At 40.4% G+C, this 16,912-nt stretch overlaps 3 protein-coding genes and 1 long non-coding RNA gene across 15 annotated transcripts in view; 1 reads left to right on the top strand and 3 right to left on the bottom strand.

Annotated features, from left to right (window-relative positions):
* Positions 1–1,652: 1,652 nt before the first annotated feature.
* LOC141375056 (E3 ubiquitin-protein ligase RBBP6-like) lies at positions 1,653–3,913 on the bottom strand. 2 transcript variants are annotated; one of them, XM_073910518.1, is made up of 7 exons: positions 3,091–3,723; positions 2,801–2,897; positions 2,622–2,697; positions 2,387–2,475; positions 2,250–2,310; positions 2,008–2,147; positions 1,653–1,912 (listed from the first exon to the last, which is right to left on the bottom strand). In XM_073910518.1, the coding sequence occupies exons 1-7, from the start codon at positions 3,248–3,250 to the stop codon at positions 1,738–1,740; spliced, it is 798 nt and encodes a 265-aa protein (XP_073766619.1). In that variant the 5' UTR covers positions 3,251–3,723; the 3' UTR covers positions 1,653–1,737. The 2 variants fall into 2 exon arrangements, with proteins under 2 accessions (XP_073766619.1, XP_073766620.1); XM_073910519.1 differs by lacking the exon at positions 2,250–2,310 and having other exon boundaries at positions 3,091–3,913.
* Positions 3,914–6,413: 2,500 nt separating this feature from the next.
* Positions 6,414–8,790, bottom strand: LOC141374993 (E3 ubiquitin-protein ligase RBBP6-like). Of its 2 annotated transcripts, XM_073910520.1 has the most exons (7): positions 7,850–8,396; positions 7,560–7,656; positions 7,381–7,456; positions 7,146–7,234; positions 7,009–7,069; positions 6,767–6,906; positions 6,414–6,671 (listed from the first exon to the last, which is right to left on the bottom strand). In XM_073910520.1, the coding sequence occupies exons 1-7, from the start codon at positions 8,007–8,009 to the stop codon at positions 6,497–6,499; spliced, it is 798 nt and encodes a 265-aa protein (XP_073766621.1). In that variant the 5' UTR covers positions 8,010–8,396; the 3' UTR covers positions 6,414–6,496. The 2 variants fall into 2 exon arrangements, with proteins under 2 accessions (XP_073766621.1, XP_068074628.1); XM_068218527.2 differs by lacking the exon at positions 7,009–7,069 and having other exon boundaries at positions 7,850–8,790.
* Positions 8,791–11,186: 2,396 nt separating this feature from the next.
* On the bottom strand, positions 11,187–13,283 carry LOC141375698 (E3 ubiquitin-protein ligase RBBP6-like). 3 transcript variants are annotated; one of them, XM_073910573.1, is made up of 7 exons: positions 12,623–13,139; positions 12,333–12,429; positions 12,154–12,229; positions 11,919–12,007; positions 11,782–11,842; positions 11,540–11,679; positions 11,187–11,444 (listed from the first exon to the last, which is right to left on the bottom strand). In XM_073910573.1, exons 1-7 carry the CDS (start codon positions 12,780–12,782, stop codon positions 11,270–11,272), a joined length of 798 nt encoding a protein of 265 aa, XP_073766674.1. In that variant the 5' UTR covers positions 12,783–13,139; the 3' UTR covers positions 11,187–11,269. The 3 variants fall into 3 exon arrangements, with proteins under 3 accessions (XP_073766674.1, XP_073766676.1, XP_073766675.1); XM_073910575.1 differs by having other exon boundaries at positions 12,525–13,016; XM_073910574.1 differs by lacking the exon at positions 11,782–11,842 and having other exon boundaries at positions 12,623–13,283.
* The window catches only part of LOC141375768 (uncharacterized), a 30,144-nt gene continuing 26,208 nt past the window's right edge, over positions 12,977–16,912 (top strand). For 3 of the 8 annotated variants that reach the window (XR_012384542.1, XR_012384534.1, XR_012384538.1), the window contains exons 1-6: positions 13,898–14,010; positions 14,281–14,448; positions 15,557–15,724; positions 16,009–16,068; positions 16,355–16,433; positions 16,745–16,820. This is a non-coding gene — a long non-coding RNA (uncharacterized lncRNA). Of the gene's footprint in view, positions 13,176–13,897; positions 14,011–14,280; positions 14,449–15,556; positions 15,725–15,935; positions 16,069–16,354; positions 16,434–16,744; positions 16,821–16,912 lie in introns of those variants that run through there. The other 5 variants (XR_012384535.1, XR_012384536.1, XR_012384539.1 and 2 more) reach the window with 4 other exon arrangements.

The raw sequence follows: 16,912 nt of genomic DNA, 5'->3' as shown, positions 1-16,912 counted from the left end.
TTAAAGCCCAATTAAAAATTTGGAACATTATAAAAGAAGAATACAAACTGAATGATAAACTACAAATAATTCAATGGTGTGCTTATGACACTGAATTCAAACCAAATCAAATGGACTATAGATTTAAATCCTGGATTTCTAAAGGAATATTAACATTCTACTCACTCACAGAGAAAGGCCTTTTGAAAGATTTTGAAAGGCTGAAGAAAGAATATAACCTGGATAAATCTGATTTTTATAGATACCTTCAATTACGTAACCACTTTGAAAATAATATTAAAATTAAAACAGATCTGGATGACTCAATACTGAAAATTTTTATAGATGCCTACAAAGGCAGTGGGAGTAAAGGTATAATTTCAAAACTTTATAAAGGATTTAGATCGATTAAACCCCATTCAACAGAATATGTTAAAGAAAAATGGGAAAAGGAAAGTAATGCCATTATTACGGTGGAAGAATGGTTAGACATATGTAGATTTACATCAAAATGTACTAATTCACATATGTGGAGAGAATTTGGATGGAAATGTCTAATGAGATTTTTCATCACGCCAAAACAAAGAGCATACACCACAGGAAAGAACACTAAGTGCTGGAGACTATGCGGGTCTCAGGAACCTAATCACTGGCACATTTTTTGGGAATGTCTAGTAATAAAACAATTTTGGGTAGAAGTACATGGAGTAATAGAAAACATACTTAATATTACACTACCCTTTCAATTTATAGTTATTTATTTTGGAAGCTCTGATATCCAAATATGTAAATCTGATAAATACTTACTTGATATTTTAATTCTCGCAGCCAAAAAAGCAATTACAAGACACTGGTTACTTCCTGAATCCCCAACAACCCAAGAATGGCTAGAGATAGTATATAATATCTATGTGATGGAAAAAATTACATTCTCCCTTCGACTCCAAATTAATACATTTAGAAACATCTGGTCCAAGTGGACTGATTACGTTAGATTGCTCCATCCAATCTTCATAGAAATATAAAACTATTACTATCTAATTCCCATCCACATAACAAACATTTTTTCAATATACGACCCATTGCACTCCCCCTCTTAATCATCTTTTTAAATTAGTAATTCACAGTTGATAATAACCTAAAGTTGAATGAATAAATAAAGATTTGACCCTCTCTGACCTATGGAAATTTAGTATTGATATTATTTATGTTACCATTTTACTGTTATTTTCATATATTGTATTTGATGAAACCTTTATTTATTTTTATATATTTTTTTATTTTTTTGTGTTCTGTTACTTTAGAGTTTGTGAAAAAGAAAAATGTTAAGCAGTGGGAAATGTTTTCTCTTAAGTGGTATCATTGTACTGTGTTTATTGCTACTACAAATAAAAAGTTATAAAAAAAAAAAAAAAAAGAAAAACACGACTGAGCACTAATAGTGTACTCAACACTTTACACTGACATTTGAAGGATCACCTGACATTAAAGACTGAAGTAAGAACGCTGAAAAAACCCATCAGATTTTAGCCCAGAAGAGTTTCTCTTTTCCTAAATTAAAGCAAAACATCATGATATTGTGTTTATGAATTCATTCGTGTGTGTGTGTGTGTGTGTGTGTGTGTGTGTGTGTTGCACTGCTGGAGTGAAGGTTAACCAGTCCACACAGTTCATGCGGCTATAATCTTTATTATCTTTTATTAATAAACTATGTACAATATTTACACGTCGGCTCCAGGTCTCTTGGATGAAGGTCTCTCAGCGACGTGGTCTCTTCTGGTCGCCGCGCGTCTCTGGTGAAGATGGGGAGCGGGACCGTTTCCCTCCGGCGTCCCGGACCGAAGATGCCGCACCTGCTGAGGACGAGGAGGGCAAAGGCTCGGTCTGGCAGGAGAAGGACGGCCTCTTTCTCTTCTCAGCAGCATAGGCCTCACTGAACAGATCGAGCGCAAACACACACAAGCAGACATCATGTGAGATTTGGACAAACACTAGAACATGCGGCTATGCCAAGTACAGTTTACTCACGCGTCTATGATGGGAATGACGTATCGGCCGCTGCCGTCTATCATGACTCCCTTTCGGTCTGGGTCGTCCACCTCCAACAGGAAGCTGCGGGGAATCCCTGTGCTCTTCCGGATGCGCTTGTGCGGCGCGGAGCGGCTGCCCTGTGAATTGAGGAGTGACAGTCAAACTCTGAGCAAACAATCTGACTGATGAGGACAAGAGCTCAAGTTCACAGCAACCGTGAGCTTGGAAAACCCAGTTACCACATTAGTGGGGCAGTGCCTAATGTGGTGTCCCGGGATCCCAAGCAGCCTCATGGCCTCACTAGTGAACATCAGAACCATGAGAATCAGCTCAGACATCTCTCACAAAGCAAACCTGTCAGTGTCTGAACGCTCACCTGCTGGAGTAGTAGCACAGGCTGGACTGGTACATCACCGCTTTCAGCTTGTCCTCCTCTGACGCCTTTGCCTCAGCCAGATTCTCAGTCTGTTTCACAGGCATTTGCACATTTGAATCTTTTTCACCCTCAACCCTTCAAACAATCTCAAATCTCCCTAAGAAGCTGAGTGCGTGTGCGTATATTGTGTGCTTTACATTGCGTTTTGCTATTGTGCTATTCATTTGTTCAATACCTTCAACAACTGCTCCAGTGAGAGGAGTGAAGGATCAGCTCTAGGTGAAGGTTCACGCCAGCGTCCAGCTTGATGTCTGCAAAACAAAGGAGCTTGTGTGACTAAAACACCAGGGACAGACCAGGAGTCTTCATATAACATCTAACAGAGGACGCGTGTGCTCATTTCACAGCACTTACCCAACAAATCTTCTGTTTGAGGACTTCAGTCCCGCCGCAGGGATCCGTCTGATGATGACCGACGTGTTTTTAGGGATGAGAGCATCATCTGTGTATTCTGACAGCAAAATAAAATCAGAATCAGCACATAATTATGGAGCACGGTATACTTTGAGAGCCATTAGCCTTTTAAAACAGCCAAAACATCCCTACATGTCAGCATCAGCACCACCTTACAGCTTCCAGAAGTGTCTGATGTAACGCATCTAATGTTAGCGTAGAACAGTTGAAGTGTCTTTTCCTCAACTCACCTTCATCAGTCTGGGCGTTGCTGATCTTCAGCTGGCAGAACTTCAGCCTCTTGCTCCTCATGATCTGCCGCTTCAGCTCCCCCGCGCTGATGTTGAGGCCTTCAAACTGGAGCGAGTCGTAGGTGAGTCGACTCTGGAACCTGTAGTGAACACAAGACATACTGAACACAAACACAAAGCACAGCGTAATAAAAAGGGTCAAACCTGAGTGATGGGAACAGCAGGCGATCAATCGACGTATCCAACGATCAATAATATCGATAATCTGGAAAAATTGTCACGGAGGACGCAGAGATCAGATGCCAATCGACACAGCGAGATTCAAACAACACCCACAGGACGGTTGTCATGGATGCTGATGATGAACACGTGACGCATGCGCTGTACAACTTCCGGCAATATTATCATTACTAATATTAATTTTATTGATAGTAGTAGTAAAATCATTGCGATAAGTATAATAAAATAAACAGCAGAACAGTTGGCCATCTCTGAATAATACACAGCGACGTTTCCCTGCACGAACGATTCAGGCCTTCGCCAAGAAGACTCGGGTGAGTCGATGATTCAGGGATTGATTCAACTGTCCGTTCATCCTATTGGCTTCTTTGGCTGAATGAATCGTTCAATGCTTTACTCAAATAAAGCGGCCTCTTGCTGCCACCTATTGGGGGTTTGCTTTTTTGTTTTCAAAAGTACTTTGACACTTTTTTAAAGGCACCTTTAAGTTCATTTTTGCACAAAAGCTCGTCTCTGTGCGTTCCAAATGGTTTGAAATTTCCTTAGCACATGGTTTTCTTGATGCGTTTGAAATTTTCAATGTAAATCCACTCGTACTTGCATTTGATCTTTATTACGCCTTAAAATCAAAACTATACTAAAGGTGTCTTATCCAAATGCAGATTTTCATTCAAAACGTTATGACAGAACCATATTACTTTACAGTGGCCCATGGATATATATATATATATATATATATATATATATATATATATATATATATATATATATATATATATATATATATATATATATGTGTGTGTGTGTGTGTGTTGCTTGTTTCTTATTTACCCATGCAGTGACTTTTAGGCATAAATACTATGTAGGCTTGCTAAAGGGTTGCATGAGAAATGTCATCATCGTGAGAGCTTGACTTTTTTTTTGTCGCTGCCTTTAGTTGTGGTGAAATGAGATGCATCATGTCGTTTATCTGTTTGTGCAGTCTGTACCTTCATTTCTGAATCGTGTGGCATCGTACTTGAAGCCAAGTCATTTAGCCCAAGGCATAGTTGTCTTAGAATGAGTAGTTTGCTGATCAAATTCCACATTTTGATGAGGCAAAACACATCTTGGATGTTTTAATTACTATTTTAGGTGAAAAACAAAACAATGAGATTTGTGTAAAATCTAAAGTTAACCAAGTCCAGCCCGCCATCTTGTCCTGCCTCTCAGTTCTCTTAAGCCTTGGGCCGGCTCTGTGAAGTGGCCTCTTTTGGGCTCATCATTGAAGACCGGACGAGCTGCAACATTTCGTTCTGCCAGGTTCTGGGAGTAGATGAGCATGTCATCGCTCTAGACTATGGTCAACTTGTGAAGTTACTCATACACCTCCGCTCATGGCATATTACCATTAAAATGAAACTTTTCCAGCAGAATATGACGCTCTAAAAAAAAAAACTCCATCGGCACTGGTAACTATGAAAAACACGACTGAGCACTAATGGTACACTCAACAATTTACACTGACATTTGAAGGATCACCTGACATTAAAGACTGACGTAAGAACGCTGGAGGAACATCAAATTTTAACACGGAAGAGTTTTTTTTGTCTCTCTCAAATTAAAGCAATATTTCTTAATCTTGTTGTTTTTTTTTTTTTTTACTGTACAGTTGCCCCAGGTGTTTATCAGGTGTGATGCCTGCTCATCTGACCTTTGACCTCGGCACTCAACTGCTGCCAGTTTTCTTTCAATGCCATGAGATTTCTGAATTCTACATGCAGGAACCGATGCATTCCTTTTTTTTTCCTTTTTTTTTTTTAAACAAAACAGATATGGCAGACACGGCCAAACATTGAAACTTTGGAGGGCATTGAGGGGAAAAAAAAGCACAATATCATCAAGGGGAATAAAAGGTTTGATCAAAGCGTGCGTTTACACACGTTCATTTAAATATGGACAAAACCAACATTGGGTTATTTTTGTTATTAGATTTAAAATGCACGGACCCTATTTGACCCAGTGTTCATATATACATATGTTTTTATGAATGAATATTTTTGCATATAAAAGATAATAAAAGACTGACTAGACAGATTAGATAGTTTAATAGACAGATTGACACGTGTAGTCATTCGTTCCTGTGTATTTGATGACTAGCTTCCAGCAGTATCTGGCTGCAGACTTGCATGCAATCTGAGACACAAAGCACTCAGCGGAGCTAGTGAGGTCACTGTGAGAGGCGGGGTTAGGGGTGCACACTCACTGACAGCCTAGATTTAGCCTGGTTTTAACCAAGCCGTCTATTAGACTTTTAACCCTTATGTATTGTTCATATTGTTCAAGTGGCTGTTTTTGCCCCCAATGACCTCCATTATAACTAAACTTGTTTTAATTGCAAAGCCATGACACCAGATAGTAACTCATTCTTTATTGTTGGTGGTTTCCCTGTTGGGATGAGATAAAATGAGTCATTTTTACTTTTGATGGTCAGTTGGCACCTTTAAACACCCCAAAAAAATGCTTGCTGGGATGGTACCAAGAGGCTGTGCTCACTTCTGGACAGAGGGGGTGTAGACTTGCAGCTAGTGCCGATAAGTGGTGCAGACGCTGAGGCTGTTCTGTATGCGAGTGTTGAGGTTTTGAAACATCAGCTGACAGCGTGTAGGTAGAGAGTAGCAGGTTCTGGGAGTAGATGAGCTTGTCACCGGTGTAGACTTTGACCGACTTGTGAAGTTACTCACAAGACCTCCGCTTATGGGACATTACCATTCAAATGAAACGTTTCCAGCAGAATATGACGCTTCAAAAAACTCCATCGGCACTGGTAACTATGAAAAACACGACTGAGCACTAATAGTGTACTCAACACTTTACACTGACATTTGAAGGATCACCTGACATTAAAGACTGAAGTAAGAACGCTGAAAAAAACCCATCAGATTTTAGCCCAGAAGAGTTTCTCTTTTCCTAAATTAAAGCAAAACTTCATGATATTGTGTTTATGAATTCATTCGTGTGTGTGTGTGTGTGTGTGTGTGTGTGTGTGTGTATGTGTGTGTTGCACTGCTGGAGTGAAGGTTAACCAGTCCACACAGTTCATGCGGCTATAATCTTTATTATCTTTTATTAATAAACTATGTACAATATTTACACGTCGGCTCCAGGTCTCTTGGATGAAGGTCTCTCAGCGACGTGGTCTCTTCTGGTCGCCGCGCGTCTCTGGTGAAGATGGGGAGCGGGACCGTTTCCCTCCGGCGTCCCGGACCGAAGATGCCGCACCTGCTGAGGACGAGGAGGGCAAAGGCTCGGTCTGGCAGGAGAAGGACGGCCTCTTTCTCTTCTCAGCAGCATAGGCCTCACTGAACAGATCGAGCGCAAACACACACAAGCAGACATCATGTGAGATTTGGACAAACACTAGAACATGCGGCTATGCCAAGTACAGTTTACTCACGCGTCTATGATGGGAATGACGTATCGGCCGCTGCCGTCTATCATGACTCCCTTTCGGTCTGGGTCGTCCACCTCCAACAGGAAGCTGCGGGGAATCCCTGTGCTCTTCCGGATGCGCTTGTGCGGCGCGGAGCGGCTGCCCTGTGAATTGAGGAGTGACAGTCAAACTCTGAGCAAACAATCTGACTGATGAGGACAAGAGCTCAAGTTCACAGCAACCGTGAGCTTGGAAAACCCAGTTACCACATTAGTGGGGCAGTGCCTAATGTGGTGTCCCGGGATCCCAAGCAGCCTCATGGCCTCACTAGTGAACATCAGAACCATGAGAATCAGCTCAGACATCTCTCACAAAGCAAACCTGTCAGTGTCTGAACGCTCACCTGCTGGAGTAGTAGCACAGGCTGGACTGGTACATCACCGCTTTCAGCTTGTCCTCCTCTGACGCCTTTGCCTCAGCCAGATTCTCAGTCTGTTTCACAGGCATTTGCACATTTGAATCTTTTTCACCCTCAACCCTTCAAACAATCTCAAATCTCCCTAAGAAGCTGAGTGCGTGTGCGTATATTGTGTGCTTTACATTGCGTTTTGCTATTGTGCTATTCATTTGTTCAATACCTTCAACAACTGCTCCAGTGAGAGGAGTGAAGGATCAGCTCTAGGTGAAGGTTCACGCCAGCGTCCAGCTTGATGTCTGCAAAACAAAGGAGCTTGTGTGACTAAAACACCAGGGACAGACCAGGAGTCTTCATATAACATCTAACAGAGGACGCGTGTGCTCATTTCACAGCACTCACCCAACAAATCTTCTGTTTGAGGACTTCAGTCCCGCCGCAGGGATCCGTCTGATGATGACCGACGTGTTTTTAGGGATGAGAGCATCATCTGTGTATTCTGACAGCAAAATAAAATCAGAATCAGCACATAATTATGGAGCACGGTATACTTTGAGAGCCATTAGCCTTTTAAAACAGCCAAAACATCCCTACATGTCAGCATCAGCACCACCTTACAGCTTCCAGAAGTGTCTGATGTAACGCATCTAATGTTAGCGTAGAACAGTTGAAGTGTCTTTTCCTCAACTCACCTTCATCAGTCTGGGCGTTGCTGATCTTCAGCTGGCAGAACTTCAGCCTCTTGCTCCTCATGATCTGCCGCTTCAGCTCCCCCGCGCTGATGTTGAGGCCTTCAAACTGGAGCGAGTCGTAGGTGAGTCGACTCTGGAACCTGTAGTGAACACAAGACATACTGAACACAAACACAAAGCACAGCGTAATAAAAAGGGTCAAACCTGAGTGATGGGAACAGCAGGCGATCAATCGACGTATCCAACGATCAATAATATCGATAATCTGGAAAAATTGTCACGGAGGACGCAGAGATCAGATGCCAATCGACACAGCGAGATTCAAACAACACCCACAGGACGGTTGTCATGGATGCTGATGATGAACACGTGACGCATGCGCTGTACAACTTCCGGCAATATTATCATTATTAATATTAATTTTATTGATAGTAGTAGTAAAATCATTGCGATGAGTATAATAAAATAAACAGCAGAACAGTTGGCCATCTCTGAATAATACACAGCGACGTTTCCCTGCACGAACGATTCAGGCCTTCGCCAAGAAGACTCGGGTGAGTCGATGATTCAGGGATTGATTCAACTGTCCGTTCATCCTATTGGCTTCTTTGGCTGAATGAATCGTTCAATGCTTTACTCAAATAAAGCGGCCTCTTGCTGCCACCTATTGGGGGTTTGCTTTTTTGTTTTCAAAAGTACTTTGACACTTTTTTAAAGGCACCTTTAAGTTCATTTTTGCACAAAAGCTCGTCTCTGTGCGTTCCAAATGGTTTGAAATTTCCTTAGCACATGGTTTTCTTGATGCGTTTGAAATTTTCAATGTAAATCCACTCGTACTTGCATTTGATCTTTATTATGCCTTAAAATCAAAACTATACTAAAGGTGTCCTATCCAAATGCAGATTTTCATTCAAAACGTTATGACAGAACCATATTACTTTACAGTGGCCCATGGATATATATATATATATATATATATATATATATATATATATATATATATATATATATATATATATATATATATATATATATATATATATATATATATATATGTGTGTGTGTGTGTGTTGCTTGTTTCTTATTTACCCATGCAGTGACTTTTAGGCATAAATACTATGTAGGCTTGCTAAAGGGTTGCATGAGAAATGTCATCATCGTGAGAGCTTGACTTTTTTTTTGTCGCTGCCTTTAGTTGTGGTGAAATGAGATGCATCATGTCGTTTATCTGTTTGTGCAGTCTGTACCTTCATTTCTGAATCGTGTGGCATCGTACTTGAAGCCAAGTCATTTAGCCCAAGGCATAGTTGTCTTAGAATGAGTAGTTTGCTGATCAAATTCCACATTTTGATGAGGCAAAACACATCTTGGATGTTTTAATTACTATTTTAGGTGAAAAACAAAACAATGAGATTTGTGTAAAATCTAAAGTTAACCAAGTCCAGCCCGCCATCTTGTCCTGCCTCTCAGTTCTCTTAAGCCTTGGGCCGGCTCTGTGAAGTGGCCTCTTTTGGGCTCATCATTGAAGACCGGACGAGCTGCAACATTTCGTTCTGCCAGGTTCTGGGAGTAGATGAGCATGTCATCGCTCTAGACTATGGTCAACTTGTGAAGTTACTCATACACCTCCGCTCATGGCATATTACCATTAAAATGAAACTTTTCCAGCAGAATATGACGCTCTAAAAAAAAAAACTCCATCGGCACTGGTAACTATGAAAAACACGACTGAGCACTAATGGTACACTCAACAATTTACACTGACATTTGAAGGATCACCTGACATTAAAGACTGACGTAAGAACGCTGGAGGAACATCAAATTTTAACACGGAAGAGTTTTTTTTGTCTCTCTCAAATTAAAGCAATATTTCTTAATCTTGTTGTTTTTTTTTTTTTTTTTACTGTACAGTTGCCCCAGGTGTTTATCAGGTGTGATGCCTGCTCATCTGACCTTTGACCTCGGCACTCAACTGCTGCCAGTTTTCTTTCAATGCCATGAGATTTCTGAATTCTACATGCAGGAACCGATGCATTCCTTTTTTTTCCTTTTTTTTTTTTAAACAAAACAGATATGGCAGACACGGCCAAACATTGAAACTTTGGAGGGCATTGAGGGAAAAAAAAAAGCACAATATCATCAAGGGGAATAAAAGGTTTGATCAAAGCGTGCGTTTACACACGTTCATTTAAATATGGACAAAACCAACATTGGGTTATTTTTGTTATTAGATTTAAAATGCACGGACCCTATTTGACCCAGTGTTCATATATACATATGTTTTTATGAATGAATATTTTTGCATATAAAAGATAATAAAAGACTGACTAGACAGATTAGATAGTTTAATAGACAGATTGACACGTGTAGTCATTCGTTCCTGTGTATTTGATGACTAGCTTCCAGCAGTATCTGGCTGCAGACTTGCATGCAATCTGAGACACAAAGCACTCAGCGGAGCTAGTGAGGTCACTGTGAGAGGCGGGGTTAGGGGTGCACACTCACTGACAGCCTAGATTTAGCCTGGTTTTAACCAAGCCGTCTATTAGACTTTTAACCCTTATGTATTGTTCATATTGTTCAAGTGGCTGTTTTTGCCCCCAATGACCTCCATTATAACTAAACTTGTTTTAATTGCAAAGCCATGACACCAGATAGTAACTCATTCTTTATTGTTGGTGGTTTCCCTGTTGGGATGAGATAAAATGAGTCATTTTTACTTTTGATGGTCAGTTGGCACCTTTAAACACCCCAAAAAAATGCTTGCTGGGATGGTACCAAGAGGCTGTGCTCACTTCTGGACAGAGGGGGTGTAGACTTGCAGCTAGTGCCGATAAGTGGTGCAGACGCTGAGGCTGTTCTGTATGCGAGTGTTGAGGTTTTGAAACATCAGCTGACAGCGTGTAGGTAGAGAGTAGCAGGTTCTGGGAGTAGATGAGCTTGTCACCGGTGTAGACTTTGACCGACTTGTGAAGTTACTCACAAGACCTCCGCTTATGGGACATTACCATTCAAATGAAACGTTTCCAGCAGAATATGACGCTTCAAAAAACTCCATCGGCACTGGTAACTATGAAAAACACGACTGAGCACTAATAGTGTACTCAACACTTTACACTGACATTTGAAGGATCACCTGACATTAAAGACTGAAGTAAGAACGCTGAAAAAAACCCATCAGATTTTAGCCCAGAAGAGTTTCTCTTTTCCTAAATTAAAGCAAAACTTCATGATATTGTGTTTATGAATTCATTCGTGTGTGTGTGTGTGTGTGTGTGTGTGTGTATGTGTGTGTTGCACTGCTGGAGTGAAGGTTAACCAGTCCACACAGTTCATGCGGCTATAATCTTTATTATCTTTTATTAATAAACTATGTACAATATTTACACGTCGGCTCCAGGTCTCTTGGATGAAGGTCTCTCAGCGACGTGGTCTCTTCTGGTCGCCGCGCGTCTCTGGTGAAGATGGGGAGCGGGACCGTTTCCCTCCGGCGTCCCGGACCGAAGATGCCGCACCTGCTGAGGACGAGGAGGGCAAAGGCTCGGTCTGGCAGGAGAAGGACGGCCTCTTTCTCTTCTCAGCAGCATAGGCCTCACTGAACAGATCGAGCGCAAACACACACAAGCAGACATCATGTGAGATTTGGACAAACACTAGAACATGCGGCTATGCCAAGTACAGTTTACTCACGCGTCTATGATGGGAATGACGTATCGGCCGCTGCCGTCTATCATGACTCCCTTTCGGTCTGGGTCGTCCACCTCCAACAGGAAGCTGCGGGGAATCCCTGTGCTCTTCCGGATGCGCTTGTGCGGCGCGGAGCGGCTGCCCTGTGAATTGAGGAGTGACAGTCAAACTCGGAGCAAACAATCTGACTGATGAGGACAAGAGCTCAAGTTCACAGCAACCGTGAGCTTGGAAAACCCAGTTACCACATTAGTGGGGCAGTGCCTAATGTGGTGTCCCGGGATCCCAAGCAGCCTCATGGCCTCACTAGTGAACATCAGAACCATGAGAATCAGCTCAGACATCTCTCACAAAGCAAACCTGTCAGTGTCTGAACGCTCACCTGCTGGAGTAGTAGCACAGGCTGGACTGGTACATCACCGCTTTCAGCTTGTCCTCCTCTGACGCCTTTGCCTCAGCCAGATTCTCAGTCTGTTTCACAGGCATTTGCACATTTGAATCTTTTTCACCCTCAACCCTTCAAACAATCTCAAATCTCCCTAAGAAGCTGAGTGCGTGTGCGTATATTGTGTGCTTTACATTGCGTTTTGCTATTGTGCTATTCATTTGTTCAATACCTTCAACAACTGCTCCAGTGAGAGGAGTGAAGGATCAGCTCTAGGTGAAGGTTCACGCCAGCGTCCAGCTTGATGTCTGCAAAACAAAGGAGCTTGTGTGACTAAAACACCAGGGACAGACCAGGAGTCTTCATATAACATCTAACAGAGGACGCGTGTGCTCATTTCACAGCACTTACCCAACAAATCTTCTGTTTGAGGACTTCAGTCCCGCCGCAGGGATCCGTCTGATGATGACCGACGTGTTTTTAGGGATGAGAGCATCATCTGTGTATTCTGACAGCAAAATAAAATCAGAATCAGCACATAATTATGGAGCACGGTATACTTTGAGAGCCATTAGCCTTTTAAAACAGCCAAAACATCCCTACATGTCAGCATCAGCACCACCTTACAGCTTCCAGAAGTGTCTGATGTAACGCATCTAATGTTAGCGTAGAACAGTTGAAGTGTCTTTTCCTCAACTCACCTTCATCAGTCTGGGCGTTGCTGATCTTCAGCTGGCAGAACTTCAGCCTCTTGCTCCTCATGATCTGCCGCTTCAGCTCCCCCGCGCTGATGTTGAGGCCTTCAAACTGGAGCGAGTCGTAGGTGAGTCGACTCTGGAACCTGTAGTGAACACAAGACATACTGAACACAAACACAAAGCACAGCGTAATAAAAAGGGTCAAACCTGAGTGATGGGAACAGCAGGCGATCAATCGACGTATCCAACGATCAATAATATCGATAATCTGGAAAAATTGTCACGGAGGACGCAGAGATCAGATGCCAATCGACACAGCGAGATTCAAACAACACCCACAGGACGGTTGTCATGGATGCTGATGATGAACACGTGACGCATGCGCTGTACAACTTCCGGCAATATTATCATTACTAATATTATTTTATTGATAGTAGTAGTAAAATCATTGCGATAAGTATAATAAAATAAACAGCAGAACAGTTGGCCATCTCTGAATAATACACAGCGACGTTTCCCTGCACGAACGATTCAGGCCTTCGCCAAGAAGACTCGGGTGAGTCGATGATTCAGGGATTGATTCAACTGTCCGTTCATCCTATTGGCTTCTTTGGCTGAATGAATCGTTCAATGCTTTACTCAAATAAAGCGGCCTCTTGCTGCCACCTATTGGGGGTTTGCTTTTTTGTTTTCAAAAGTACTTTGACACTTTTTTAAAGGCACCTTTAAGTTCATTTTTGCACAAAAGCTCGTCTCTGTGCGTTCCAAATGGTTTGAAATTTCCTTAGCGCATGGTTTTCTTGATGCGTTTGAAATTTTCAATGTAAATCCACTCGTACTTGCATTTGATCTTTATTATGCCTTAAAATCAAAACTATACTAAAGGTGTCTTATCCAAATGCAGATTTTCATTCAAAACGTTATGACAGAACCATATTACTTTACAGTGGCCCATGGATATATATATATATATATATATATATGTGTGTGTGTGTGTGTGTGTGTGTGTGTGTTTGTTTGTTTGTTTTTATTACATGGTGGGGACCTCAGCATGATAGCACACTCACAAAGTGGGGACCAAAAACATAGTGGGGACCGATCGCCCGGTCCCCACTATGTTTTGCCTTTAAAAGACTCAGGGGGCGTTGCTGATATGCCTAGTGCAGTTTTTTTCACTGATCCCCACCTTGACCATTTACCTGAATTGAGTGTGTAAGTGTGTGTCGGCGCACTGCTCTATAGCGGTCCTGTAGTCGGATGGCGGTACTGCACCCTGACACACACTTGACGCAATTCACACACTCTGTCTACTGCACATGCGCAATCTCATAAATGAATCCGACTTTAATCAATTTAATTAAGATCTATCATCAAATTATTCGAATTTTTGGGTAAGTTAGAATGTTTTTCACCATCATAATGTAATAAAATAGGTTATATGACAAATACTTATGTTGCATATTTTGACAGTTATCAGGTATAGTTAATTAAATGTTTTAACTAATTTCCTGGGTGTTTTAATCGATGTTGTTTCAAATTACGTATTAATATAACACTGATAAGACACAAACTACAGTTCGGTATGTAATTTAACTTGTTTACACGAGTAAAAGTTACTCGCGCTAATGTGCTAACGTGCTAACTGCCCGGTGCTACGTGAGTCAGAGGCCGGGGTGGAGTGCATGAGCCGCGGTCAGACAGTCACCAATCACCGGGCGGCTAAATGGATCGACGGAGGATAAAACCATTAAAAGATGCGGAGAAACACATCACCAGCTCCACTGACAAGACCCATTCACTGGAAACCGAATATATAGAAGGTTACTAAGGTATGTTTTCATAGTTCTTGTATCGTACTTTTTAAATGGTTAATTGCTTTAAACATTTAACGTTAATCCTGAAATAACACTATTATATACTATTTATACGTTAATGTAGTAATATAACGTTAGAGGTTATAATTAAAATGTGGGGCTATCTGGTCCTAGAAATGTACTTAATTTATTGTTCTATGACGTGTAGAAACGTTTTATTTTAGATAAATAATTATAAATATATAACTTAGTGTAAAACATATATAAAAGTACATAAATGTTCACTGTGTGTGTTTTATTTATTTATTTGCTGTCAACTGGTAGCCTTTTACAATAAGGTTAAATTAGTTAATGCTGGTTAATGCATTTACTAACATGAACAATAAATAATACTTTATTACAGTGTTTGTTCATGTTTGTTAACTTTAGTAAATGAAAATAAAGTTGTTCATTACTAGTTGAACACGCACAATGCATTAATTATTGCAATGCATTATTACTGGTACAAGCATGAATTTAGATTTGAATAATGCATTAGTAAATAGTAAATGTTAAACTGATTAATAAATGCTGTACATGCATTGTTCATTACTAGGTCATGTTAGTAAGTACATTAACTAATAAAACCTGATTGTAAAGTGTGACCTGTAAACAATTGAAGTGGAAAAAAAGTTCTTTAAAACTGTCCTAAGAAAGAAGAACAGGTGTTCAATAGTATTAGAACAACATTGAGGAAAGGTTCTGATCCACTTCAAAAGGTTTACTGTATTTATAATTCACACACAGAGAGGATGCTAATGTGAGGTTTTTGTAGTTTTTGAACCCTACACATTTCATTAAATCTTTTAGGTCAGAGTTTGCGTTGTCCACATTTATCAAAGGAAGTTTTGTGGTTGAGTACAAATGATAGACCTTGTGGAAGCAAAGCATATATGAGATATAATAAAAATACTGTCTTTATGTTTGACTTTATATGGTAAAACAAGAACAGGTGGTTAAGTGTTTTCCCCATTCAAATGTACATGTATATATTATATTCATTGTGTTTGTATTCATGCCATAGTTTAGCTTTTTATTGCTATGAGAGGGCATAATTAAAATGTTGCTTGCTCTTTTCTCTTAGTTTTGCAGCATTGATGCCGATCATGAGGACGATCTGCACCCTAACTGCACTGTCAATAAGATCGTTGTTCAGAGAAAACCTCATTTGTGCCTTTTTGCAATCAGGGATATTTTCTTTGGAGAGGAAATAACGTTTGACTATGGCGCATGTGATTGGCCTTGGAGAAAGGTTTGACATTTTGATTACTTAATACATTAATCCTTAATACATTCAGCAAAGCTAAGAGTTTTTTAATGTTAATATAGATTAAGGGTAAATCTGTTCAAAAATAAAGAGTTTGCATCATCCATAAGAGATAATGAAATCAATCTCTTAATATCTTCTTCGTGTCTTAATGGGTAAAAAAGTTTAATTAATTGGGTAATGCTTTACTTTAAAGGGGGGTTCATAAGACTGTCATGAAAGCTTTATAGTCATGACATGACTTATATAACAAAGCTGTTTTTAAATAGCTTTCATTGAAGGATGCCCATATGACTGCAGAAGAAAACTGCTCCGACAACTCTGATGAGGTATGTTTATTAGTATTATTATTATTATTATTATTATTATTAGTAGTAGTAGTAGTAGTAGTAGATGTTGTTGCTGTAGTAGTGCATTTAATTGTAATTATTTAACTTAGTGTGTGTCCTAATTTATGAACATATGCAATAGTGTAACATTGTGGGGACCAGAGGCATGTTAGAGAAGCTGTGAAACACACTTAGTCCTCAATACACACACAGTACGGTCTGACATAGTGGGGACCAGGAGCCGAGTACTACTGTCTAATTATTATTTTGTGTTTTTTATATTCAGCTTTCATTGAAGTATGATCATATGACGAGAAGAAGAGAACTGCTCTGCTCCAGTAGGAGACCCACAACCCTCTGATGAGGTGTGTTTAAATTTAATAATAATAATAATTATTATTATTATTAGTAGTAGTAGTAGTAGTTGTTGTTGTTGTTGTAGTAGTAGTGCATTTAATTATAATTATTTAACTTAATCAAAATCTAGAAATGAAACAGAGTGTGTGTCCTAATTGGTGAACGTATGCACTAGTGTAACATTGTGGGGACCAGAGGCATGTTAGAGAAACTGTGAAACACACTTAGTCCTGAATACACACTCAGTACGGTCTGACATTGTGGGGACCGGAACCCTTGAGTACTGCTGTCTAACTAATATAATTTTTTTTATTTTCAGCTTATATTGAAGGATGACCATATGACAGAGGAAGAGAACTGCTCTGCTCCAGTACGTGACCCACAACTCTGATGAGGTGTGTTTAATGTTGTTGTTATTATTATTAGTACACAGCAAATTCTGGTCTTTGGAATAAACTCCCTGGGATTCAAAATCAACTCAATCTGA

Source organism: Danio rerio, chromosome 8 (genome assembly GCF_049306965.1).
Source record: "Danio rerio strain Tuebingen ecotype United States chromosome 8, GRCz12tu, whole genome shotgun sequence".
NCBI lineage: Eukaryota > Metazoa > Chordata > Actinopteri > Cypriniformes > Danionidae > Danio > Danio rerio.
The sequence above is the reverse complement of the archived record's forward strand: the minus strand, read 5'-3'. Positions and strand labels throughout refer to the sequence as shown.